The following is a 25,208-nucleotide window of genomic DNA, read 5'->3' as shown; positions in this document are numbered from 1 at the left end:
ATGGTGAAGGACAGGGAAGCCTGGGGTGCTGCCGTCCATGGGGCTGTGCAAAGAGTTGACGTAACTTAGCAACTGAATAACAGGTCTTTGGTTTCATTTTCAACCATCTTGTTTTTACAGTTTTCTTGTATCACAGCTATTGCCTCAGAGTCTGGGGCTGCCCAGGTGGCACTAGTGGTAAAGAACCCACCTGCCAATGCAGGAGACGTAAGAGACTCAGGTGCAATTTCTGGGTCGGGAAGATCCCCTGGAGGAGGGCATGGCAACCCACTCCAGTACTCTTGCCTGGAGAATCCCATGGACAGGGGAGCCTTGTAGGCTACCGTCCATGGGGTCGCAAAGAGTTGGACACGACTGAGTGACTTAGCACACCAGCCACAGAGTCAAAGATAATCTGTTTCCTTTTTCTTTTAAGGAAAAAACTTTTGCTCTCCTTTCAATCTAAATAATCACTCAGTCATGTAAAGAGGCAATGCACTCCTAGGGGTCAAAACTTGAAAGGCACAAAACAGCTGATAGAGTGAAAACCTCCCTACACCCCTGCCTCAGCCACCCAGGTCCCAGCCACTGGGAGAGAAGCCCTTTACTGTTTATTTTCTGCCACACACTTCAGAAAGCTTTGCGTAGTTTGGTTTAATCACCTGGGATTTACTCTGGCATATGACAGGAAACAGTGTCAGCTTCTCTCATGGCTTAAATTACCTGGCACCCCTTCTGAACTGGTCCACTCTCCTCCCTTCTCCTCCTTACACAGTTGCCTCTGTGCCACCAGGTCTGATGGACTTACACTCTGTCCCACCTGCATACTTATCTGTGCCCAGCATCAATACCACATTTTGGCCCACGCATCCCCTCCAAATCCCAATTCCATCGGGATTTTTGAAACAGACTAAATTTACAGATGAAGGTGGGGACAGCTGACTGTACATCATGGGAACTGTCACTGAACATAGCGTGTAGCACTCCACTTACTTAAATGTCCTTTTATATTATACTTGCAACGAGCTTTAATGATCTCTATAGAAAGTCTTACATGTCTTTTTTGTTTTTAAGGTTATTGCTATTTTTAAGTGTACAAGAAAAAGGTACCTCTTTCTATTTCTAGCTACAGGCATCCAGCAAAGTTATTCATATTTGCACGTGTGTTGTTTACCCAGATATTACGCTAAACTTTCCTCAAATACAGGAGTTTGTGGATTCTCTTCAAGAAAAAAAAAATCACCTATGAAAAAAGACAGCCGTTTCTTGCTTTCTAAGCCGTATCATCGCATCTCTTTTTCTCATGTCCCTGAGCTGGGCAAGAACTCTGAGCAGGCTTGCTGGTCTTGCCGCTGAGTCTCCATTTCTGATGTGTCACTATTCGATGCTGTGTTGGTAGAAAACTTTTTATGAGTATCAGGTTAAGCTGTCTTATATTCCTAGTTACCTTTCCTTTTTAATAACTGGACATTAAGTTTGAACAAGTGCTTTTTCTTTATCACTTGACATTTTCTCTAACCTGAAATGGGTTGAACTAAAATAACATACATTCTAGTGTTAACTCACAGATGGTTCTGAGTGTGTAGACACTTCTTGATGGTGGGTCTTTTCCTTCATAATCCCTCACTAGATTTGTCTGTTGACATTTTTCTGGGGGATTCGGGGGTGTGAGCTCTCATGTGAGGGGAGGCAGAATCGTCCTCAGACTGTGCTTCCACAGTCTTGGCAGCAAGGTCACCTCAGTCTCATAAGCTGAGGATCACCCCTTTCCCTCTGTTCTTTGCAGATCCAGAAGAAATGGCCTGTAAAACCGTCAGAGTCTGGTTTTTTGCGATCTGTTCCTGGAGGGGGAGGAGTGGATATAGAGCTGCTTTTTTAAAAAATTGCAATATAGGCGCTGTATAAGATTATATAAGTTACAGATGTACAACATAGTGATTCACAATTTTTAAAGGTTTTTTAAGTATAAAACTGCTCCCTCCATAGTTATTATAAAAGATTGGTTATGCTCCCCATGTTGTACAATATACTCTTAGGGCTTGTTTTATTTCATTTTATTTTTGTAGCTTATTTTATATCTCTTAATCCCTTTCCCCTGTCCAGCCCCTCCCCCTTCCCATCCCCCCACTGGTAAACACTAATTTATTTCCTATTATCTGTGAATCTGCTTCTTTTTTGTTATATTCACTAGTTTGTTGTATTTTTTAGATTCCACATATAAGTGATATCATGCTGTATTTTTCTTTCTCTGTCTGACTCATCTCACTTCACACAATACCCTCTAGGTCCAACATCCTCTAGGTCCACCCCATGTTGTCGCAAATGGCAAAATTTCATTCTTTTCTTAATGGCTGAGTAGTATTCTATCAGTATTTCACTATATATATTATATACGCATCTGACGTCTTCTTTATCCATTCATCTGTCTGTGGACATTCATGTTGTTTCCCCTCTAGACTATTGTAAATAGTGTTGCTATGAACGCTGGGGGGCATGTATCTTTTTGAACTAGTGCTTTTGTTTTCCTTCTGATACATACCCAGGAGCAGAACTTCTGGGTCATATGGTTGTTCTATTTTTAGTTTTTTGAGGAACCTCTATACTCTTCTTTTCCACAGTGGCTGCACCAATTGACATCCCCACCAACTGTGTATGAAGGTTCCCTTTGGTAGAGAGCTGACTTTAACTGCTATTTCAATTTCAGTGATGATTCCAGGACCCGTTTATGGGTTTGTGATTCAGTCCACATAATTAATTTTCATCACTCCTTCTTCTAACTTCCATTGGTTCCTTCTGTTCTTTCTAACTGCTTGACATGAACATTTATAAACTTTCAGGCCTTTTTTTCTTTTTTCTTGTAGCAAATGTTTAAGGTAATAAGTTTTCCTGTAAAGTACTACTGTAGCTTCATCCTCCAAGCTACAATGCACTATTTTCATCGGTGCTCAGTTTGAAGTATCTTCCAGTTCCCAAAAGACCTCTGACTCACAAAATGGCATCGTTAACTTAACATTCCTAACATTCTTAACATTCCTAACATGTGAGGGCTTTGAATTACCATCAACAATCCTAATTCAACTGCACTGTCCATCAGAGGATCCATTCTGTGTGATACAGGTCGAAGCTTTTACACTTGCAACCATGATCCAGGAAGATAACTTGACCCAGGACACATACATGCACCCTCTTATATGCACAGTATGTATGAAAGTGAAAGCGAAGTCGCTCAGTCGTGTCCGACTCTTTGTGACCCCATGGACTGTAGCCTGCTAGGTTCCTCTGTCCATGAGATTCTCCAGGCAAAAATACTGGAGTGCGTTGCCACTTCCTTCTCCAACAGTACGTATGCTGCTGCTGCTGCTGCTGCTAAGTCGCTTCAAGTCGTGTCCAACTCTGTGCAACCCCATAGACGGCAGCCCACCAGGCTCCCCCGTCCCTGGGATTCTCCAGGCAAGAACACTGGAGTGGGTTGCCCTTGCCTTCTCCAATGCATGAAAGTGAAAAGTGAAGTCGCTCAGTCATGTCCAACTCTTAGCGACCCCATGGACTGCAGCCCACCAGGATCCTCCGCCCATGGGATTTTCCAGGCGAGAGTACTGGAGTGGGGTGCCATTGCCTTCTCCAACAGTATGTATATGAACATATAAATAATAAGACTTTCATGAAACAGTAACTCAGTATTTGCATGTGTCATGCACTGGTATCTCCTAAGCCATCAACATTTTTTTAAAGTTTTTCACAACAAATTAAATTGACTTTGAGGGTCGTGACACGCTGGGCCTGCAGTCTGATAAAGCACTGGCTTGGATTATGATGTTGGGGTGTTTTGCTAGACTGTGGTCAGCTTTTATGAACATGTACTATGGCAAAGACTGCAGGCAGAAGGAGAAGAAGGTGGCAGAGGGTGAGATGGCTGGATGGCATCACCGATTCAATGGATGTGAACTTGGGCAAACTCCAGGAGATGGTGAGGGACAGAGAGGTCTGGTGTGCTGCAGTCCATGGGGCTGCAAAGAGTCGGACACGACTGAGAGCGACTGAACAACCACAACGTACCCTGTGGACTGAAGGCCGCATGTTCCAGTGTATAACCCCATTCATTTTCTGTCTATTTAATCTAACAGCTATTGAGAGCTTTAAGAATCTCCCTCCATGAGCATGGAGTTGTCAGTTTCTCCTGGGAATCTGTCAACCTGTGCTTTATTGGGAGGGCATCTTATTAGAATATAAAATCAGAACTGTGACATCTTCCTAATAAAGTGCCTACTATTTTATCCTCTATTATAAAGTGATCCTCTTTATCCCTAATGATTTTTTTTCACTTCATTGATTATTTTAAAAGTTACATCAATTTCTGGGGGGGGGGGGGGGGGGGCGGTGTTAATATTGGCCTAGAATCATTTTCTGTTCTTCACTTGCAACCTTTCTGGGGTCATGTTTTAAGTGGAAAATAGCATATAGCTGGATTTTATATTAAGACGAGCATGGCAATTTGTCTTTGTAACTGGTAGGTCCAGTTCATCAACATCTACTGTGATTCGCTATGTATCTGGACTCATTTACACCTTCATCTTGTTATTCTTGTCTACAGTACTTTTTCTTTGCTTATTCCTCACTTATTTTCTTATTTTATTTTGCATTCCACTAGACATCTTGTCCTCTGCATTTGAAAGTTACAGTCTTCTGCTTTTGTGTGTGTCTATGTGCAAGTGCTCTTTTAAAAAATTGTGATTAATCAAAAAAAAAAAGTGATTAAAATGCCTTTTCCCCTTACATTCTCTTAACACACACACCTGACAGCAGACACTTCCCAGCAAAGGAAGCGCCACAGAAGGCTTGGGTCTGAGGCCTCCATGAAGGGGGGTTCCTTTCCCCCCAACCTGCTTCTCCCTCACACACACCTGGACCACCTACAGGTACTCTGCAGTTCCAGACACTCATGCTTCTATTTCCCAAATGGTCCCCCGTCTGTCTGCTAGTCACTGCTTCCTGCGTCGCAGGCCTCCTGCATCTCTGAATCTCCCCAAAGCACATCCTTGACCACCTGTTTCATCAAGAATCTCCTCTTAGCAACATTCTCAGTTCTTGCAGCCCTGAAAGGATTTCTTTCCTTCACTGTCATTCACCATGAATGGTTAGCCGAGTACAGAATTCCATGCTGAGAGTTACTTACTCTCACCGCTTTGAAGATACTGTTTTATTTCTCTGGCTTTTTTTTTTTTTTTTGGTGGGGGAGAGGGGCGGACGTGCTTAGTATTAAAAGGCATGTTGTCAATTTATCATTTATAAGACCTTTAAAAAAAAAGATCTCATTACTTTTAAGATCCATCTTTTGGGTTCTGAGGATTCAACAAAACCTTTAGGTATGTAGTTATTTTTAATCCTCTAATTCAGGCTCACCATGCTTTCTCACATGTTTCATGGGTTCTGGGAAGCAATGCTCCTGCTTTTCTGCAGTAACTCCTAACTGCACCTCAACCTCTGCCACCACTCAGGAGAGATCCTCGGACCTGTGTTCCACTTCACCGATTGTCTCTTCAGCTGAATCTAACCAGCTCTGTGATCAATCAGTCCTTTGAGGTTCTTTTTTTTTTTTTTTCCCCCAAGTTTGCCTTGTTTTTTCCCTGGTGCTATTTTTTGCCCATTATTGGTTTTCAGTACTTTTATACCTCTTAATAGTGACTCTGGGGGGATTTTATCAGTGGTAATCCTGTCTGGTCTGAATTTCAGGCTTGTCTCCAAAGAGCTATTTTATCTCTGCTTCAACAAGGCCTTAGGAGAAAGCAACAGTGAGGACAGAGTTTTAGCGGCAGCATCATCCCCAGCCAAACATTCCCAGCCTCTCCTGCCTCAGGACAAATCATCTTATCTCCACGCCCCACCCCAACCAGCAGCCCTTTTAGCACAGGTTTTACATGGGAATATGGAGAGGGATTCCATTCCCCCGACACAGCTCCCACCTGGACGTAAAAGCCAAAGACCCAAGACCCAGACTCTGGATGATGACACGCACTCCATAGGGCCAGCTTACCTGTGTCCCTGCCGCTCACCCCTCTCCCCGCGGGCTTATGGCCTCTGGCAATCTCCTCTACTACCCTGCAAGCCCAGCTATACTTTTTAGAGAATGCTTATTTGGGCTTCTCTTGTGGCTCAGCCGGTAAAGAATCCGTCTGCAAAGTGGGAGACCTGGGTTCCATTCCTGGGTTGGGAAGATCCCCTGGAGAAGGGAAAGGCTACCCACTCCAGTATTCTGGTCTGGAGAATTCCAAGGACTGCACAGTCCATGGGGTCGCAAAGAGTCAGACACAGCTGAGCAACTTTCACTTTTGGAGAAGGAAATGGCAACCCACTCCAGTACTCCTGCCTGGAAAACTCCATGGACAGAGGAGCCTGGTAGGCTACAGTCAATGGGATCGCAAAGAGTCGTACACAACTGAGCAACTTCACTTCCCTTATTAACTCCATCTAACATGAAATCTTCAGATCACCTCATCTTAAATTTTAAGGGCAACCTCTAATTCTTTTTTTTTTTTAACCCAGAAAAACTAAGAGAAAAATCGGTAACTGAAAGATATATTCAGAAATAATCTATTTCATGTTCTAAGAGGATGGAAATAACTGACTTCCTATTTTCAAGAAACAATGCTATTCATTTTAAAGAAAGCTAAAACACCAAAAATAGAAATGTACTCTATTCCAAGCCTTGGCTTATTCATTGGCCATTTCAGATTCAATTTCTTTGCCTAAGGAAAAATAAATAAATAAATAAACCACTGACATGTTTTTGTGTTTCTCCAAAATAATAGTCTTTGGAAAACTTAGGTACATAAATAGATCTAAATCTTCTTGCCTCATCAGTGAAGACCATACCCCACAAGGTAGGAATCAGGAACCCCGACTCCTCAAGACACACACCGGCTATTCAGACATGCAGAGTTCTTCCTGCAGTGGACACGGGGCTCCCAGGGAGTGGGATCAATGGTTTCCCACTGCGTTCAGTCTAACCCCAGCACATCCATGCTCCTGAGCATCTCTGAATGCAGGTTCTGTTAGGGGAAGCACACTGACTGAAACCGCCCACCCTGGCCAGGCCCTTTAGTAACCATTCACATGATGGTTTTATGAAAGGAGATCCTGGTAAGGAATATGGAACTAAGCCACCGCCATCCAAAAGAGTTCGGGAAAGGTCAAAGGGAGACACCGCCTGTCCATCCACTTCCCAGAATCCCTCTCGCTAGCATCCATCTTGGCTGAGCGATGCGTGCGCCACCAGGAAAGACTCTGAATTAGAATGATTGGCCAAAGACCACTTGCAAAACTAATCCCATCACCATAAAACCCAAGACTGCCAGCCATGTGGCAGAGCAGTTCTCCTGGGTTACGTTACCCTACTGCTCTCCACCCGGGTGCCCTTTCCCAATAAAATCTCTTGCTTTGTCAGCACGTTGTCTCCTCGGACAATTCTTTTCCGAGTGTCAGACAAGAGCCGGCTCTTGGGGCCCTGAAGGGGGGCCTCCCCCTTCCTACAACAGTTCCGCTAAACATCGGTCAGGTGGGAACCATATCGCAACAGCACAGGTACCTTGGTGGGGGAAGAGAACGCATGCCATGCAGTCTCACTGGGGAAAGGTATTTTTCTTGGTTTTTCCATTTTTACACTATTACAAACATTGCCTCTCTTAAGTTTCATTCTCTGTTGCTGGTGACATTGACAAGTAATTGATCTCTGTTTGGTAATTCTTGCCCACCCCTCCACCCCAGGCAACCTTGCCTGTTTCTACTAAGAGTGTAGATTAAAAAATTTTTCTACATATGTAAGCATATTGCCTGTAGATCCTGTTCCTTTCTTTCCCATCCTTCTATCTTCAGCTTCACTTTTCTTGAGTGTTGGCATAGGGCAGGACTGCCAACACTGGGCATGAGAGGAGTGTCAGCAAGCACCCCATTCTTTCTCATCTCAAAGCGAAATACCTGGGTGTCTTGCTACTTAGTGTGATGCTCAGTATAGAGCTCCTGAAGGCACCCCTTTCATCAGGTTCTTGGTTGTCTTCTTAGCTCAGTGTTGTTAAATTACGTTTTCCTAGAAATTGACTTATGTTGCTAAAAGTTGCAAAATCATTGCCACGTTGGGATGAAAAAAGATGTCTAGTATGTACAGTGCGGTGCAGCCTCCTCCGCTGGATCCTCCAGGTTCTAATAAACACTTAGGACACTGGTAGACTCTTACTGAGCACAAGTTGTTCATCAAAACCACTCATCTTTTCAATGTCACCACATCTGTAGTGAAGTCCCATTTGACACTCAATATTATTTTCCCTTTCTATGACCAGTTTTGCTTGATATGTGTCACCATGACTTATCTTTTTTAAAAATGAAGCTCTGGCTTTGTTGATCTTCTCTGCGAGCTTCTCCCACATTTACAGCAAGGGGCTTCCTTTCTGCTGGGACAGCATTTGTTCGTGGGCAGAAATGCCATGGATAGCGGAGCCTGGTGGGCTACAGTCCCGGGGGTTGCAAGAGTCAGACACAACTTAGCAATTAAAACACCACCACTGGTAAAATCTGACCCTTCCACAAGGCTTTTGCAAAGGCTCATCTTTGATGAAGAACTCTGCAGCCAAGGACTGCCACCTCTAGGACAGGGTGAGGGTGGCGGGAGGCAGGGACCTCTCATTAGGAGAAGTGGTAACTCAGCCTCACCTGGCTTCTTTCTGCAGTCGGCCACTGTGGACTACAGTCCAGGCTCTACAACGCTGGCGGGGGTACAACAGAGGACCAGCGCTGGGGGGAAAAGTCCACACTGTCAGTCACCAAAGTCAGGGGCAAGACTACACTTTATAATGTAATTTATTATATATCATAACAGAAGCCCCAAGTTGGAAACTACCTGAGTGCCCCTCCAGAGTGACACATGGAGAACACACAATACAGGGATGACTCACCACAGCCCCAGAGCACGGATGGACCTCACGTTCACATGCATTGTCAAGTGGAGACCCAAAGAGCAACACGCGTGTGAGTCCACTCCCCCTGAGTTCACCTGGGGGTGGAGGGACCCGCGAGCTAAAGGTCAGGAGGGCAGTGACCCTCCAGGAGGGGCAACAGCTGAGGGGCACCAGATGAACTGCTGGGGGATCACATTTCTTGGTCTGCTGGTTAAACAGGGTGCTGCCCCATGGACCTTTATTAAGCTGTAGACACAATGGTGCCTTTTGCGATATTTGTATTTTACTTTAGGACAGAGCTTTACTTTAGTAAGGACTTTCTGGTGGCTCAGACGGTAAAGCGTCTGCCTACAATGCGGGAGACCCAGGTTCAATCCCTGAGTCGGGAAGATCTCCTGGAGAAGGAAATGGCAACCCACTCCAGTACTCTTGCCTGGAAAATCCCATGGACAGAGGAATCTGGTAGGCTACAGTCCACGGGGTCGCAAAGAGTCAGACACGACCGAGCGACTTCACTTTAGTAAAGAGTTAATGCATATAAATATACGTATGCCAATGTGGTAAGAAAATAAGTCCACGTGGCTCTGGAAGGAGCATCTCTGATGCCTTGTGGGTCTGTACCGGCTCAGCCACTCCTATACCACTCAGCTTGCTCACGTGCTCTGACCATGCGGTTCCCATGAGAGGGGAAGTGGAGACCAAGGTCCTGCGGGCGGGCACTTCCTGCCTTAACTCCCCACAGCCCACACTGTCCCTGGTGGCTTCTGACACCAGACTGCTCAGAACAAGGCTTGGGGCTTCCAACCTAAGAGGGAAGAGGTGGCTGGGCCTGGCCATGGCTACTGCCGGCCCGTCCACGCGCTAACGTGTTGCTGAGACTGCCAGTTTGGCATTGGTCACCCAGTCACTCTCCTGTACTGACCCCCTCCCCCGATCACTGTGGTTACTACAAAATTCCCCACAGGATTATCTTTCTTTCTTATGACTACAACTGGTCTAGAATTCCTGGGAAATGAAAACATACTCAACAGAAACAAAGTTACCTTTAATTCCTATGCAGGGTGTCTTAATTAAAAAGGAAATCGGTTTTGCTACAGTTGAGTTGAACCTTTTAACCACTGAATGAAAAGTGCCAGGAAAACGTACCACCTGGGCTGAGGGCCAGAACCTGATCTCTCACGGTTCTGCGTGAAATGAGTGGGCCAGTTCCTCCCATCAGAAGGGGTCGGAGTTTAGATCAACTGTTTCTCTGCCTAAAAGCAAAGGCAGGAGGAGACGAGGGCTGTGGACTCAGCCTGGAAGGGGCTACGACCAGCCCGACCCCTTGCTCAAGCACCCCCCTCTCAGCTCCCATGCCCCTGCCTCGAGGATGCACGGCTAGGGAGGCAGGAGGTTAGCCTCATCAAGCCCTCGTGCTCCTTGGCCCCACAGAGTTTGGCTAAAAGGAGCGGGGATGGAATGCCTGCCACTAAGGAACACTCCTGCTCACAAAGCACAAAATCCACCTCTTTTCGGAGGCAGCACATTGTTCAAACCAAAAAGAGTGTTTTGGCTTCTAGTAAGGGTGCATCACCGATATGCTCGGCTGCCCCACGAGCCAGTCTAACTCTTCAGCTAGGCCGGGAGGTAAGGATGCTCATGGCGAATTCTCCTCCTGGAACGAGCAGAAGCACCTGGGAAGGGCCCGGTCCAGCGAGGCCCCGCGTGGGTGACAGACAGCAGAGAACAGGTGGCACCGAGACCAATCTAACGGCCTGCGGGGGAGGGTGCTGGGGAGAGAGCAGATGCCTGAGCCCTCTGCCGAGGGTCACTCCAGACCCCTGGGCTCTGCTGACCAGAGGACAGCCCACGTGCGGCAGCGTGGCCACGAGTAACTATCGGCTCCCAGCAGGAGCCAGGCTGGAGGGAACCCCACCGTCACTTGGCTTTGGAATTTTATGTTTCATGTTTATATTTGATGCTCAAGCAATCCAGGCTACTTGAGATGGAATCATAATACACTCACAGAACTCGCGCACTAGAAAATCACCTCTCCATTGGCCCGGCAGGACAGGCATCTACCATACGTTGCTGTTCTAGGCGCTAGGGCTGCCCGGGGAAACTGAGCAGACACGTCCCTGCACTGGGAGAGCTTATGCTCCGGGGACAGAAGTGACAAAGTCAGTCACACATGTGACACATGAGGTGGTGATCATGCAGAGAAGTGGGACAGCCCCATGAGCCGACCTGAGGACAGTAGGTGGAGTGGCCACGTGGCCGTCCGGGAACCAGTTCCCCTGGGAGAACCACAGTGCATGCAAAGGCCCTGCGGCCAGAGCGCGCCCAGGAAACAGAGGGCAGCAGTGTGACCAGAGCGGAGGGTGGGGCCGGCAGTGAGGCAGAGGGAAGGCAGGGCCTTGGAGGGTCTTAATGCAGGGTGGCACGACCTGCCATGGGAACAGACCAGAAGGCGAGGGTGAGGACAGAGCAGGAAGACCACCCAGAGCCAGTGAAATACACCAGGGGATGAGGGTTCCGCACCCAGCCAGCCTTGGGGGGACGGGGTGAGTGGACGGAGCTGGTAGGTTTGCCAGCATGAAGGGTACACATATGAGAAAGCACAGAGTGAAGGATAAACCAAGGTGTGTGGCCTCGAAGATGGAGCCACCTGGCCTAGTTCCATTTTACATGAGAAGGAAACTGAAGCCCCGGGAAGGCAAAGTCATGTCCAAGGTCATACCACTTACTCTGGGGATTAGAACCCAAGCTGCAGCTCGGGGGAGACTCTGGTGGACTACTCAGGTCACAGGCAGATGCCCTCCGGCTTCTCTGAGCTCTCAGAGGTGGGGGCAGACAGTGTCCCCAGGGACCCAAGCAAGGTATAGTGAGGGGTGGGGGCTGGGAAGAGAGCACAGGCCCTGCTCAGGGAGGCGACTGCAGTCCACGGCTGCCACCAAGAAACAGATCCAGTGGGCCTGGAAATCCCCATTGTCCCCAAGAAAGCTCCAAAATCTAGATTTTTAACAACAACAGCTTCTCCAATTTTAAAAGGTGGCTCAGTGGTTTAGCAACACGGGGCTGGATAAACCTCATGTGCTGGCCAAGTGCCCTCCATGCAGGTGTGGCCCCAGCCAGGAACCAGTCTCAAGTCAGCCCGAAACACACCCGGTTCACTCACACCTCAGCCAGGGTCAGGGCACAACATTAAAGCCCTGAGTCTAAGATGGTCTTTTATTCCAACTTTGAGGCCAGCCGATGATGTTCACAATCACAATAGCTAGCTGATCACTTCCAGCATGGTCTCTCCGACCAACACGAAGGCAGCTGCCACTCACTCTGGGATCTCTGTTAACTGGATTGATGCTGCTCTATGTGCAGTACTGACATGAGGCCGCTTGCTCAGAAAAATTCTCTCCAAATACTAACCAATGATCCTTTTGAAGTTACATGGAATATAACAAAGCGCTGCCAATAGCCAGGGCACACCTGATGCCAGCCAAGCAGGCAAACACCAGGACACTGGACTAGGCAGGGTTCAGAGACCGGCTGCTATTGCAGCCTTGCTAAAATAATCCAACGTAGAAATTGCAAAACCTTCTTTATAAATTACAGTTGCTCTGAGTTGCTGAGCGGGTGGGAGAGACACATCACACAGGGCACTTAAAGGAAACAGGCCATGTGTGCCTGGCCTTTGGCCATGGGAGTCGGCCTGCCGGTCTCAGGAAACTCACCTGAACTTTTGAGCCTAAGGAAACAGCCTCCAAGGAAGTCCCCAGGTTAATTTTCGGTAATGTCAAATGGCCCTCTTGCCCAGGTTCTCTGACTTAGAATTAAATATTTACTTTCCCATATGCTTTCTGCCCAATATCTATTTTCCATGTCTGTTACACTGGGCCATTTTGATGGTGCTGCTTTTAGGCAGGAACCTCTCCAGAGCAGGACCCTGCTTCCTCCTTCTTGCCCTGAACATGCAATTTGTAAGGTGCACCCGAGTCAGTCCAAAAGTACTTTCTAAGGTGACATCTCAGTAGGTGGACACGCATGAACTGCCATTAGCCAACTGTTCCTGACCTACAGAATGGGCACTTCACAGGGTTCAACGCAACACTGTCTCTAAACGATCAGGAAAAGCAGAGGCATAATGTTCAAGGGGAAGAAGGCACTGGCAACCCACTCCAATACTCTTGCCTGGAAAATCCCATGGATGGAGGAGCCTGGTAGGCTGCAGTCCATGGGGTCGCGAAGAGTCAGACACAACTGAGTAACTTCACTTTAACTTTTCACTTTCATGCATTGGAGAAGGAAATGGCAACCCACTCCAGTATTCTTGCCTGGAGAATCCCAAGGACAGAGGAGCCTGGTGTGCTGCCGTCTATGGGGTCGCACAGAGTCGGACACGATTAACGTGACTTAGCAGCAGCAGCAATGTTCAGGGAACACCAGCCACCTTCAGACCAGAGCTGTTCAGGACTCCCTGTGGCAGGGGAACAGATTGAAATCTGCGCTGACCACCACGTGGCACTGGGCACTGAAACGTGGCTTTGTGACTAAGAAATGAACTTCCATTTTATTAAAGTTTAAATACTTCTGTGTGGCTACCCTACTGAACAGTTCTAGACAGGAGCTTTTGCAGACACGCATGAGATTCACTCGTCTGCAGTATATGAAGGCCCGGCACACAGGAGATGGTGGAGAAAGATGTGAGATGAAAGCATGGTCTTCACACTCACTGCCATGCTTCACACTGACTCCCCACCTTCCTTCCACTGAAACTCTTCATTTTCAGATCGAGGTGCTCCCTTGGAGTGTGGAATTACAAGGCCTGTTGGTGAACATTCAGAAGGCTGTGCCCACATCACCCAGCAGCTGGGCAGCAGGAACTAGCCTAATGACTGCCTGACCTGCTGGGCCTCCATATTCTCACCCACTGGATGGACACCCGAGATGGAGATCAAAGTTGTGAATCCGTTTCTAAACGGTAAACCTTAAAAATCAAGTTGGGCTGAGCTTCAGTTGTCCAGTGAGACAGCTGGAAAAAATGTACCAGGTTGCTGGTCTGCCTCATTTCATCCACATTTACTCTGTTATGTTCAAAGTGTTAGTTGCTCAGTTGTCTCCAACTCTTTGTGACCCCATGGACTGTACAGACCAGCAGGCTCCTCGGTCCATGGGATTTTCCAGGCAAGAATACTGGACTGGGTTGCCGTGTCCTCCCAGCTACTAAATAAACCAGTATTCCAATCAAATTGTTTGCATTCAACCACTTACATGGAATTTGGTGCTGTATCATCACTATAGCCTATTGACCCTTTAGCAAAGAACATAATTGCTCAAATGTGACTCAGTGATTCAGGATTTATTTAAAATTCTCCCATCACCAAAAAATATTCATGCACCAAAATACCAATCTAATCCCTTACTCTCTGTAGAGACGTTCAAAGGCAGACTCCTAACTCTGAAAGGAAAGAGTTCTGTTACAGCATGGTACTTCCGGCTCTACACACAGGACACGGTTTCTAGTCCCAGAAACACCTTTCTCATCCCCCTCTCTGGTCCTCCCTCCAACCCAAACTCAACTGGCCCAGAAACCCTGCATAGCTCCACCATCTGCCTCCAGCTTTCCTCCTTCACTTAAATAGAGAGGGATGTGGCATGTTTAGGACCTCAGAATTGGAAACTTCTTCCTGGAAGGAACACAAACTGGCTGTCTGTGGTGGGGCTGACCTCTGGAGAGCTCACAAAGGAGTGGAGACGTCACCAGAGAGCAGCTCACTGCAGGGTCACCAGAACTTCCCGGTGTCAGGTTAAATGGAAGTCAAGACGACCCAGCACAGTGGACAGCATCAGGGGACGTGAGGTGCTCCCCAGCCACGTGGGTCGTGAGTAAAGCACACAGCTGCCCTTCTGGAAAGGCTGGACCAAAGACCTGAGTCTCTGGGGACATTCAACAGTCAAAAAGCTCCAATAAGCTCTCTGGCTGTCCCCAACTCCAGAAAATGCCCGGACAGTTTCAGCACACAAGGCAAAACCTGGGAGGTTCCCAAGAGCCTGCAAAGTTTCATTTCCTTGGTGCTTCCTAGGCTGATGACCTCTGACCTCCAGGAGTTATTGCCAAACTGCTTTCGTTTGCACAAGGTCCCCATATGTCCCAGCACCTACCAGGAGCCTGCCTGACCCCATTGTGAGTGGGTGGTTCTATCACCAGGCCACAGATAAGGAAATCCGAGTTCAGAGAGGTTGAGAACCCTGAGCAAAGGGTCTGTGGCGTGGCAGGGGGTGGGACCCAGATTCTGGGACGTGGCAAGGCTGCGTCTGCAGCGGGCTGGCTGGAGGCAAACCCAGACCCCACCTCCCTCCAGGCCTCTGAACTCTCTAGAAACTCATGCAACAGTAACCTCTCACACCTGTAGCCCACTCCCACGAGTGCTGGGTCTCCACGGCTTCTCTCTTCAGCAGCCCCTCTTTCCGACGTGGACCCGCACCCCGGAGTTTAAACAGCCTGGCCGACTCTCCACAATGCGAGCTTGCGGAAGTCAACCCCTTGACCATGATACCACCCAAGCTACCGATTTTTATCTGCCATCTGGGGAGGGCTCCCCGAGGCTTCCCAGATGCTGCACTGGAAAGCGCGGACCCCAGCCCGCCCTCCCCAGCCCAGAGCGAGGCTGGGTGCCCCGGGCAAGAGCCAGACCGTGTGCCAGCGCCGGGCGGCCGCGCCAGGGATGCCGCTTCCTCCGGGCCTGGCACTGCCGGCCCATTCATCGTCCCCGGCCGGGCGCCCTCGCGCCGGGTCCGCGCGGCCAGCCAGGAAAACGGCGCTCCCCGGCCCCGCCGCCAGGGGGAGCAGGGAGTCGCCTGCCACCCCTCCGGGAAGTTGCCACCGCGGCCCGCCGGGCGTCTGGCCCTGGACGGTCCAGGTCCCCGCACGGCGGGCCACCCCACCTCCGCGGCCCCGGGCCCGCCCCGCCCCGTCGGCGCCGATCGGCTCAGCAGAGCCGGGGCCGCAGCCCGAAGTGGGCGCGCTCAGCCCCGGCCCCCATTCAATCCCGCCCCCTCTCCCCGCCGGCCTCCGCCGCCTTCCGCCACCACCCCCCCACCCCAGCCCGGCCCGGACTCCAGCCCGGCAACGTCATCCGGCCGCTTCCCGAAGCTTAACCCCTTCCTCTGCCAGCTGCGCGCCGCCCCGCCCCGCCGCCAACTTTCTTCGCCCAACTTCGGAGCTCGCGGGCCGGCCCGACGGCCAGGCGGAGACGGAGGGAGGGAGGGAGCGGCGGCCACGTCGCGCCGCGGGGCCGCGGCCGGGCCCGCCGACGGCGAGGACGTGGTGTTCACACCGCGGGCGCTCTCGGCCGACGCCCCCTGGCATGGGGTTCGGGCCCGGCACACGCCACCCCCCCAACCCCGGGGCCCACCGGGACACCCCCATCTCGCCCAGGTCCGCGACCGCGGCGACGGCGGGCGGCACCGCCGCCGGGGGAGGGGCCGCCAAGGAGACGTGTCACTCCCGGCGCGGCCCGGCCCGGCCCGGCCCGGCCCCGGCGCCCCGACGGCCCATCCCACGCGCCGCCGCCGCCGCCGCTGCAGGGCCCGGCCAAGTTTCTTACCTGCAGCCGGAGACGCGGGAGGGAGAGCGAGAGGGCAGGAGCCGCCGCCGCCGCCGCGGAAGCGGGAGAGAGAGGAGCCGGCCAAGCCTCCGCCGAGAAGCCGCCCCCTAAGCAGCTGCAGGCGCCTCGATCCCGACGCTGCCCGCCCCGTCCGCCGTCCGCTCCGGCCGCTCGCTGGCTGCGTGCGCGCGTGTGGAGTCGTGGCACTTTCTGCCTCGGAGCTGGCGAACGGCCCCCTCCGCAGGGATCGCCGCCTCCTGCCTTCCCCACCCGGGCCAGCCATTCATCGAGCCGCCTTTCTCCATTGGCTCGCACCCCGCCACTCCGCCGGCCGCTGGCCAGTCAGAGCGCCGGCGGCCGAGCCGCGGCGGCGCCCATTGGGCTGGGAGGCGGGCCTCCACCTCGGCCAATGGGAGAGGGGAGGAGCTGCGAGGGCGGGGCCGGGTAGGGGGCGGGGCGGGGGCGGGGCCGCGTGGTACGGCGCTCGGCCCCTGCGCTGGGCCGGTGCGGGGCGGGGCCGGGACGCTCGGCCACACGCAAGGGAGGGGGCCCCGGCCGGCCCCGCCCACTCCGGGCGCCTGCTCCGCGCGCGGGCGCCGACCCGGGCCAGGCTCTGGGCCGGCGGGGCGGCGGAGGTTCGAATCCAGGCGGCGCTCCGCCCGCGCCCCTGGCCCGCTCCGGGCTGATGTGGCGGTGGGTGTCGCCCTGAGCAGATGGTTGCGCAACACGGGAACCGTAGGGAGAAATGCTTCGTCTAAAAACCAGCTAACTTACCCCCGCAGCAGCGCCCCCTCCGGGCGCTGGATGAGAGGACAAGTCCTGCAGGCGGTCAGTCCCGAGAGGGCTCGTCCCTATGTTCATTGCAATCGGCCCCAGAAAGAATTTTCTCGAGTAAATGTTGGATCGAGGGCGGAAAGGGCGGAAAGTCCAGACGACGCGCAGAGGAATGGAGGGCGGGCCTCACTTGCACCCATTTTCAGGGTGGTTACATCGAGGCACAGTCCAGACCTCAGCTGGCAGCAGGGCCGCAATTTCAGTTCTCTATATGACTGCAAGGAGATCCAACCAGTCCATCCTAAAGGAAAGCAGTCCTGAATATTCGTTGGAAGGACTGATACTGAAGCTGAAACTCCAATCCTTGGCTACCTGATGCAGAGAACTGACTCATTAGAAAAGACCCTGATGCGGGGAAAGATTAAAGGCAGGAGGAGAAGGGGACAACAGAAGATGAGATGGTTGGATGGCATCACCGACCCGATGGACCTGAGTTTGAGCAAACTCCGGGACTTGGTGCTGAACAGGGAAGCCTGGCGTGCTGCAGTCCATGGGGTCCCAAAGAGTCGGACACGACTGAGCGACTTAACTGAACTTAAGGCATTTACGCTGCGCTGAGGGGAGGAGAGAGGTCTGAGCCAAATAAACTCGCCCACTTCCCAGAAAACTGAGCAAACGGCTTCCTTTTGGGACTTCCTCCCTGACCCCCATCCCAGCCCCCTATAAGCCAACACTCTCTCTTCATACCAAATTAATCTTTCAATTAAGATAATTTTAGGCCTGGTGTTTAACCATGATATCAGTGCCGCATAAAAGCTAGCTCTTTAAACTTGAGCCAAAGCCAATTTCTTTGAAATTAAGGTTTCTGAGAGGCCAAGGGGTCTGCTGGAGGCTGTTCTGCCTCACACCGCTTCCCCTGCCTCCCCAAACCCCGCGTGGCCACTGCATCCTCTTCACGGTATCTGTTTCTTGGACAATTTCACATACTCCCTCCCCCTTTGTCACTGGTACTGTACACGTTGTTAGAAAGATGTGCAAAGATAAGCCATCAGAGAATAAAGAGTTATTGGGTTGAAGTTAAACCGTTCATTCCTATTTTTAATCTCAGCAGTTCCCTAGCACATTAATGATTAATCAAGGGGAATTAACCTGGATTAGCTTTGGACAGTCAGTCTTTTTTCCAGTGGTGAACTCCAGCTCCACATAAAAGTAAAAAATTCCAGTTTCCTGCTGTTGTATGTTACCAGCTAGTTCTAGTTGACCATGGGTAAACCAGTTAAGCTCTCTGAACATGGGTGTATCTTGTAAGACAATCACTACCCACTCTGGGTTTTGGAGGTTCATTCTTCCATTGTTCTGTTCATTCATTCATTCATTCATTGGTGTTTGTTGAGTGCCTGGAATTCATTACCAGGCTGGCAAACAGCCAGGAGTGATACACAGACCCGGTAAAGACCCCATTACCCTGGGAAGCCTTGCTGTGGGCAGAGATCTCCTTCTTAAGACTCATTCATACTGTTTAGATTTTCCCAGAAGCAGATCCTGACTGGGAGAGTTTGGATGCAAGGGACTCACCTGGGGGATGATCCCAGGAAACACTAGTAGGGACAGCAGGATGGGAAGGGCTGATGAAGAGTGCAGTGTCAAGCAAGTGACCTCTGCAGGCAAGCAGGGCTCAGCTGGGCACATGGATGCCATGTGGAACTTGCCCAGGGGTGTCCCACCTACAGGTTGGGACTCCCACCAGTCCTTGTGGGTGGAGGGCTTCTTCTGGAAGGACTTTAACTCACCCAGAATTAAAGCCAGAGACAGCCTTTCAGCAGAGAGAAGCAGCTGTTTGCAGCAAGAAGCCCTTGGCAGAGTCTGAGTGCCTGGGGCATCTGGGGTCCAGACGAGCGTCTTCTACTAGCTGTGACCCCAAGGCTGAGACAGTGCCTGCACAGACTGGGGGCTCCGTAAGTGCATGTTCCATAAATGTTATTAAATGAATCACAGGGTTACAAAGTCCCTGCGAGTGAAGGATGTTTACAAATAAAGGAGCTTTGTGTCTGCTCCCTCCTGTGATTGATGTCTGGTTTGGCCCCAGTGCAACATACGGTTCAGCATGGACGAGTGGCCCGGCCTTTGCCTTCTCCTTTCTTCGGTCCCTGCCCCTTGTCCAACCTCCATAAGGAGGTCACCCCCAACCCCCAATGCACCCCTGGTCCAGCCTGACCTTCCCTCACGGCCACTGCTGTGCCCATGGACCTAGCCTCAGCCTGGTCCCGCCTCCTCAGTATATCTCAGCCCAGTGGCGTGTCTGCGGAAAAACAGGAACTGAGCCAGAACCTGATGGATGGGGGTGCTTATGAGGGAGCCAGGGGCTTCCCCAGGCTCAGAACCCCGGGCCCTGCAGCAAACCCAGAACTATCAAGTCACGTGGGAGGAGACAGTTCCGATCTCACAGCACAGCCTCCGGGGCCTATCTGCTCAGGGGCAGCACAGGCCAGAGCTCAGGAATCAGGTCCCTGCCACCCCCTAGGATGACAGTCCAGTGAGGGGCTGTCACATGCAAGCAAGTCAGAGAGATGTCAAGGTGCACTCAGACAGAAGAGAGCAGAGGGTGACAGCGGTAGCTTGAAAGAGAACGGAAAGCCAGCCTGACCAGAAGGTGGGAAAACAGGACAGAGGCCTGTGATCTAGCCTGGCACAGTGCACAAGGGATCCCGCGAGCTGTGGTGTTTTGCCAAAGGCTGGAGGGTGAAGGAGAGGGTCAAGAGAGATGCATCTCAAAAGGGAGCATCACAGGCCCAAGGGACCCATTTAGAGGTGATTCGAACGTGCTGCACCTTGGTGATAGTGACAGTTATGCCATCAAATTATGAGCTCCTGAAGAGGGTGAATTTGGTTTGTAAGCAAATTGTTCTGCCATCACCCTAACTCTAGGAAAAAAAAAAAAAAAAGATGTCCTTTCGGATCTTAATTGTATATTAAAAACAAACATTCTTATTAGGAAAAACTTAACATACAAGAATAATAACCTTGTATGGCCCATTAACTCACCACAGGGCTTTGCTTTCTAACTTGCAAGGAATTATTTTTTTAAGAGTAGGCAGAAAGAGAAGAAGATACCTTACAGTGTAAAAAGAGGTTTTTACTTTATCAACAACGATAAAAGGGTGATAAATGACAAACAGAAGGAAAATGTCACGTAAAAAAGAAAAAAAATGTGGCAGAGCACAGTCTCTAAGGGCATTCGGGCTTCAGGAGTTGCCGTTTCTGGGCTCTAGAATATAGGCTCAATAGCTGTGGCACGTGGGCTTTGTTGCTCCATGGCACGTGGGATCTTTCTGGACCAGGGATGGAACCCTTATCGCCTGCATTGGCAGGCAGATTGTTAACTACTGGACCACTAGGGAAGTCCCCCGGTTCCTTATTAGAGCTCACACGTCTATGGGTCAGCTGAGGCTTGGCTGATCTTGGCTGGTTCCTGCGTAGGGTGGGCTGGGGGGAGCGGTACACCTCTTGTCTGGGTTTGACTGGAGCATCTCAGATGCTGCTCCACTTGGCTCACTCCTTTTCTGGGATATCAGAGGCTAGAGAGGGGGTTCACTCCTCATGGTGATGCTGAGAAAGAGAAAAAGAAAATAAGCAGGAGTACACAAGGTCCCTGGAAGGCTTAGACCTGTTTTGTTTTCTACCTCATTCTGTTGGTCAAAGCACCTCACATGGACAAACCCAGGTTCAAGGGAGGAATAAATACGAACAGGGTGAAGAAAAGGTGCCGCTGGTGTAACCTGCCACTGAGTCCAAGAAACATGAGGAAAGGGGGAATCAGGAGAAGGAGGGGTTGCGGAAGAGAGAGTTTTAAAAAGTGAAGAATGGTTAATGCAGCCTGGAGATTCAGCAAGATGAAGACCGAAGTGTGTATCAAACATGGCAACTCAGGAATCATGAGGGACCTTCACAAAACAGCTTTAGAGGAAGGGGCAGGTGAAAAGGTGGCCACCAAACTGTGGGGGTTGAGAAACGAAAGTGGGGATGAAACATGATCCATTCATCCAACAGATGAATTCAACTCGGTACCTATTACATGTCAGTCCTATTCCAGGTGCTGGGGAGACAGCCTTGAATACGGCAAAGGGTTCTTTTCATGGAGTCCGCATTCTAGTGGGAAAAGAAAAAGACAACTGATAAATAAGCAAGGTGAACAGAGATGGTGCCAAAGGCTGCAAGGAAGGAGAGGGGGCTCATGTAGTAGAGGGGTGGGCCTTTGGGAGTGGGGGTGCCGAGGATGCAAAAGGGTGGTCAGAGAAAATGCTTCTGGGGAGGTGATGGCTGAGTTGAGAAGAAGCTGATTTTATGAAAAGAAGGAAGAATGTGTGAAAAAAGTCAGTTTTGTGCCCTGAAACAGGAGCTTGGCAGCTGTTTCAGGGGACAAAAAGAAGGCTGTGTGGGGACTTCCCTGGTGGTCCAGTGGCTGAGATTCTGTGCTCCCAGTGCAGGGGTCCTGGGTTCAGTCCCTGGTCAGGGAACTAGATCCCACGTGCTGCAACTAAGACCCAGTGCAGCCGGATAAATACATACATACATATATTTAAGGCTGTGTGACTGAAGCTCAAGGAGGAAGGGAGAGGAAGGCAAAGGCCAGGAGGCAGAAAGGTGCTAGATAGGATAAGGGGCCTCAGGATCCATCCAGCCAGGGGGAGTAGGAACCTGGAGCAGAAGAGTAAGGTCATCTGATCTGCATTTTAAAAGGGACTTTCCTCGAAGTCCTGGAGGTTAAGACTTTGCACTTCCAGTGCAGGGGGTGCTGGTTCAATCCCTGGTTGGGGAGCTAGGATCCCACATGCCTCTTGACCAAAAGCCAAAATATAAAACAGAAGCAGCAATACCATAACAAATTCAATAAAGACTTTTTAAAAGGTCCACGTTAAAAAAAAAAAAAACACTCTAAAAAAAAAGATCTACTTCAGCCCTGGAGGGCAGAATCGTTAGGATGTGTGATACAGGATTCAAGGACCAGTTTGAAGGCTTTTGTAAGATTCCAGGCAAGATACGGTTGATGTGCTGGTTAATATTTAACAGTTGGCTATGGGAGGTGGGGGGTAGGGAAGCATTCCTAATTTGTAGCATTTGGCAGTTTCTGGGGTGTGAATACTCCCATAGGATTTGATCTGAAGCTACTGAGTAACAACACAAAAGTGGAAAGAAATTCGAGGTAAAGTACTATTATAAATCAGATAATCTCATAAATAATCTTAAAGGCAGATATAATGTAAAATGCAGTCAGATAATTAGGATGTGATGAGGATGAGTATCTATTACTTTTGTTTTTAATATAATCTATGTCATTGTAAGTTTACATGATAAAAATGTTTAATAATGACTGTATTTAATGAACTGCTTAAAAAATTTCTGAAAATACAACAAACAACTCTTACCAGGCAGCTGACTCCTTCACACCACTGCATATAACAGTAAGCTGGGGACTTCCCTGGAGATCCAGTGGTTAAGCGCTCCCCTGCCAATGCAGGGGGTGCTGGTTTGATCCCTGGTGGGGGAGTTAAGATTCCCACAGGCATCCTGCCCCACCCCACAAAAGAAACAGAACAGAAACAACAGAAGCAAAATTGTAGCAAATTCAGTAAAGACTTTAAAAATGGTCCACATCAAAAAAAAAAAAAAAAATCTGAAAAAGAAACGAGTCACCTGGACTGGAATGGAGGGAGGGTGTGTGTGTGTGTGTGTGTGTGTGTGTGTATGTGTGTAAGACAGACTCAACAAGATTTGAAAATGTCAGGAAACGAAATAAGGCATGTGCTTATGATGACATTTCAACACACATCTCACACCCTCTTTGAGCAGTGGACTTGTTGGAGGCAATAGCTTGTTCTGATGGATCCTTGTGTTCCCTGAACCCCTAACCCAATGCCTTGATTCTAGTATTAAAAAAAAACAAAAAACAAAAAAACACCTTAGATTGGCTCTCCTCTGAAGAAGACCTTAAGAAGAAGATGCGCGTGAAAGCATTTTATGTGGAGGGTGATCCCAGGAATCACTAGAAGTGTTGGAGGAGTGAGCTGGTGGAGGAAGACAGCCAGTAAACAATGTGTCACCAGCAAATTCCCACCACTGGCATCTGAAGCTTAATCCTGCTGAAGAGCCCTGGGAGACAGGAAGTTTTATGCCTCAGAGGTACCCAATCTGAGAACTGAGGAAGCCAGAATACTTATTCACCAGCTCTCACCCATCACTGGTTGAAGACTGCTCCTGGCATTTCCAGCCCATGCCCCTAGAGAAAAACCTGAGAAAGGTTGCTGGTGTTTGCAATCAGAGGCTGTGAATATACAAAGGAATGGCAGAGGAGATGTGAACAGCATACCAACTGAGTTGATCCAAAACTGATAAATATTTCTTGAATGAACAAATGAATGAATGAATGTAGCTCCTTTAAACACAAATTTAGGATTTAAAGGTTTTGAAACAGTATCACTCCACAGTCAGCACATTTATCTTATAGTTTTGCAAAATCTCAAGCAGGGGATCTACGACATCCAAGACGATTTAAATTCTGCAGCAGCATTACTCAAAATCAGAATAATGTTGTTATACACTTACCAAAAAAACCTCAATAGATAGATTATGTGAGCATACTCAGTCGCTTCAGTCATGTCTGACTCTTTGTGACCCTATGGATTATAGCCCGCCAGGCTCCTCTATCCATGGGATTCTCCAGGCAAGAATACAGGAGTGGATTGCCATTTCTTCCTCCAGGGGATCTTTCTGACCCAGGGATCAAATCTGCATCTCTTACATCTCCTGCATTGCATGTGGACTCTCTACCACTGAGCTGCCAGGGAAGCCCACAGATAAATTATAGTAACTGGCAAAAGAAAACTTACACAAAGAAAATATATGGCAAGAGAGATCCCAAATTACTAATTTTTATGCTGGCTAGTGGTAGTAAAAGATAACTTGAGTCAAAAATGTTTGGTTTGTTGTGTGGCTGATGTTGGAAGTGAGCTTAGAGATAGAAGCTTTTGTGAAAACGAGGACTGTCCCGATGCTGGCTTAATCCCCAAAGAAAATATGGAGGGGAAATAGATGAATGATGTTTGCCTGGTACTTTCCTATTTCCAAAGTGCTTTACAAGCAATCTTTACTAGAACCACGAGAAGGAAGCATTACTATTACTATCTGCTTACAGTAAGGCAGCTAGTGTTCAGAGATGTGTTAAGTAGCTTACTCAAGACATCGCACTTATAAAGGACAGATTTATTGCTGTGGAAAAGCCAGGGGGATAATGAGCAGGTATAACAGACCCTACAGGAATTAATGAAACCTTCCTCCTGTCAACTATTCTTCTGGGATTCCATGCATTGCCCGTTAAGCTTGCTCCTCAAGTAACAACAAGCATTTGGTGAACAGCAAACATTGCTCTATTGAGCTGCTCAGGTCCGTTGTCCTAGGAATCCTGGAATCACACCCCTCTGTCTCAGGTGGGATGCACCAATCATAAGCAATACCTCGTGGCTGTGAGGTCACCTGGCTTGACTAGATGCCTCACACTGGACATGCAGATTCACAGTCTGAGGCCCATCAAGTCGAAAGGCTTTCCCTGAGCAGAAAGCCTCCTTAACTAGCCTAGCTCGTTAGACACCTTGATTCTTTTCTTCTAAGATTACCAGTGAGAAGAGCTCAGGATGTCAGAACTTTGTCCGCACCACCTGATTTTGTTCCTTTGATAAAATTTACGGAGCCCTGCTGCTCAGGGCTGAGAACTCAATGGAGAACAAGAAAAGCAGGATCCTATGCTCAGTGAACTTGTGGTAGGCGTGGGGCAGGCAATCAATAATTCATTAGACTAACGTCCAGCTTGAGGTAGATGCTCCAAAGTAAACAGCATGAAGTGTGTACAGAGCCATGAAAGGTCCAACTGTGTTCT

At 49.5% G+C, this 25,208-nt stretch overlaps 2 protein-coding genes across 5 annotated transcripts in view; one reads left to right on the top strand and one right to left on the bottom strand.

The window, feature by feature from the left end:
• RRBP1 (ribosome binding protein 1) overlaps positions 1 to 16,639 on the bottom strand; it is a 47,596-nt gene extending 30,957 nt beyond the window's left edge. For all 4 annotated transcript variants that reach the window (XM_025264214.3, XM_025264216.3, XM_045162702.1 and 1 more), the window contains exon 1: positions 16,508 to 16,639. The gene's annotated coding sequence lies outside the window, so the exon portion shown is untranslated. The remainder of the gene's footprint in view (positions 1 to 16,507) is intronic.
• Positions 15,451 to 25,208, top strand: part of LOC123464866 (basic proline-rich protein-like) — a 22,629-nt gene continuing 12,871 nt past the window's right edge. The window contains exons 1-3 of the mRNA XM_045162573.1: positions 15,451 to 16,689; positions 16,787 to 16,951; positions 17,049 to 17,200. Of these exons, the coding sequence (XP_045018508.1) occupies positions 15,451 to 16,689; positions 16,787 to 16,951; positions 17,049 to 17,200 (1,556 nt within the window). The remainder of the gene's footprint in view (positions 16,690 to 16,786; positions 16,952 to 17,048; positions 17,201 to 25,208) is intronic.

This window comes from Bubalus bubalis, chromosome 14, assembly GCF_019923935.1.
Source record: "Bubalus bubalis isolate 160015118507 breed Murrah chromosome 14, NDDB_SH_1, whole genome shotgun sequence".
In the NCBI taxonomy this organism is placed as follows: Eukaryota; Metazoa; Chordata; class Mammalia; order Artiodactyla; family Bovidae; genus Bubalus; species Bubalus bubalis.
The sequence above is the reverse complement of the archived record's forward strand: the minus strand, read 5'-3'. Positions and strand labels throughout refer to the sequence as shown.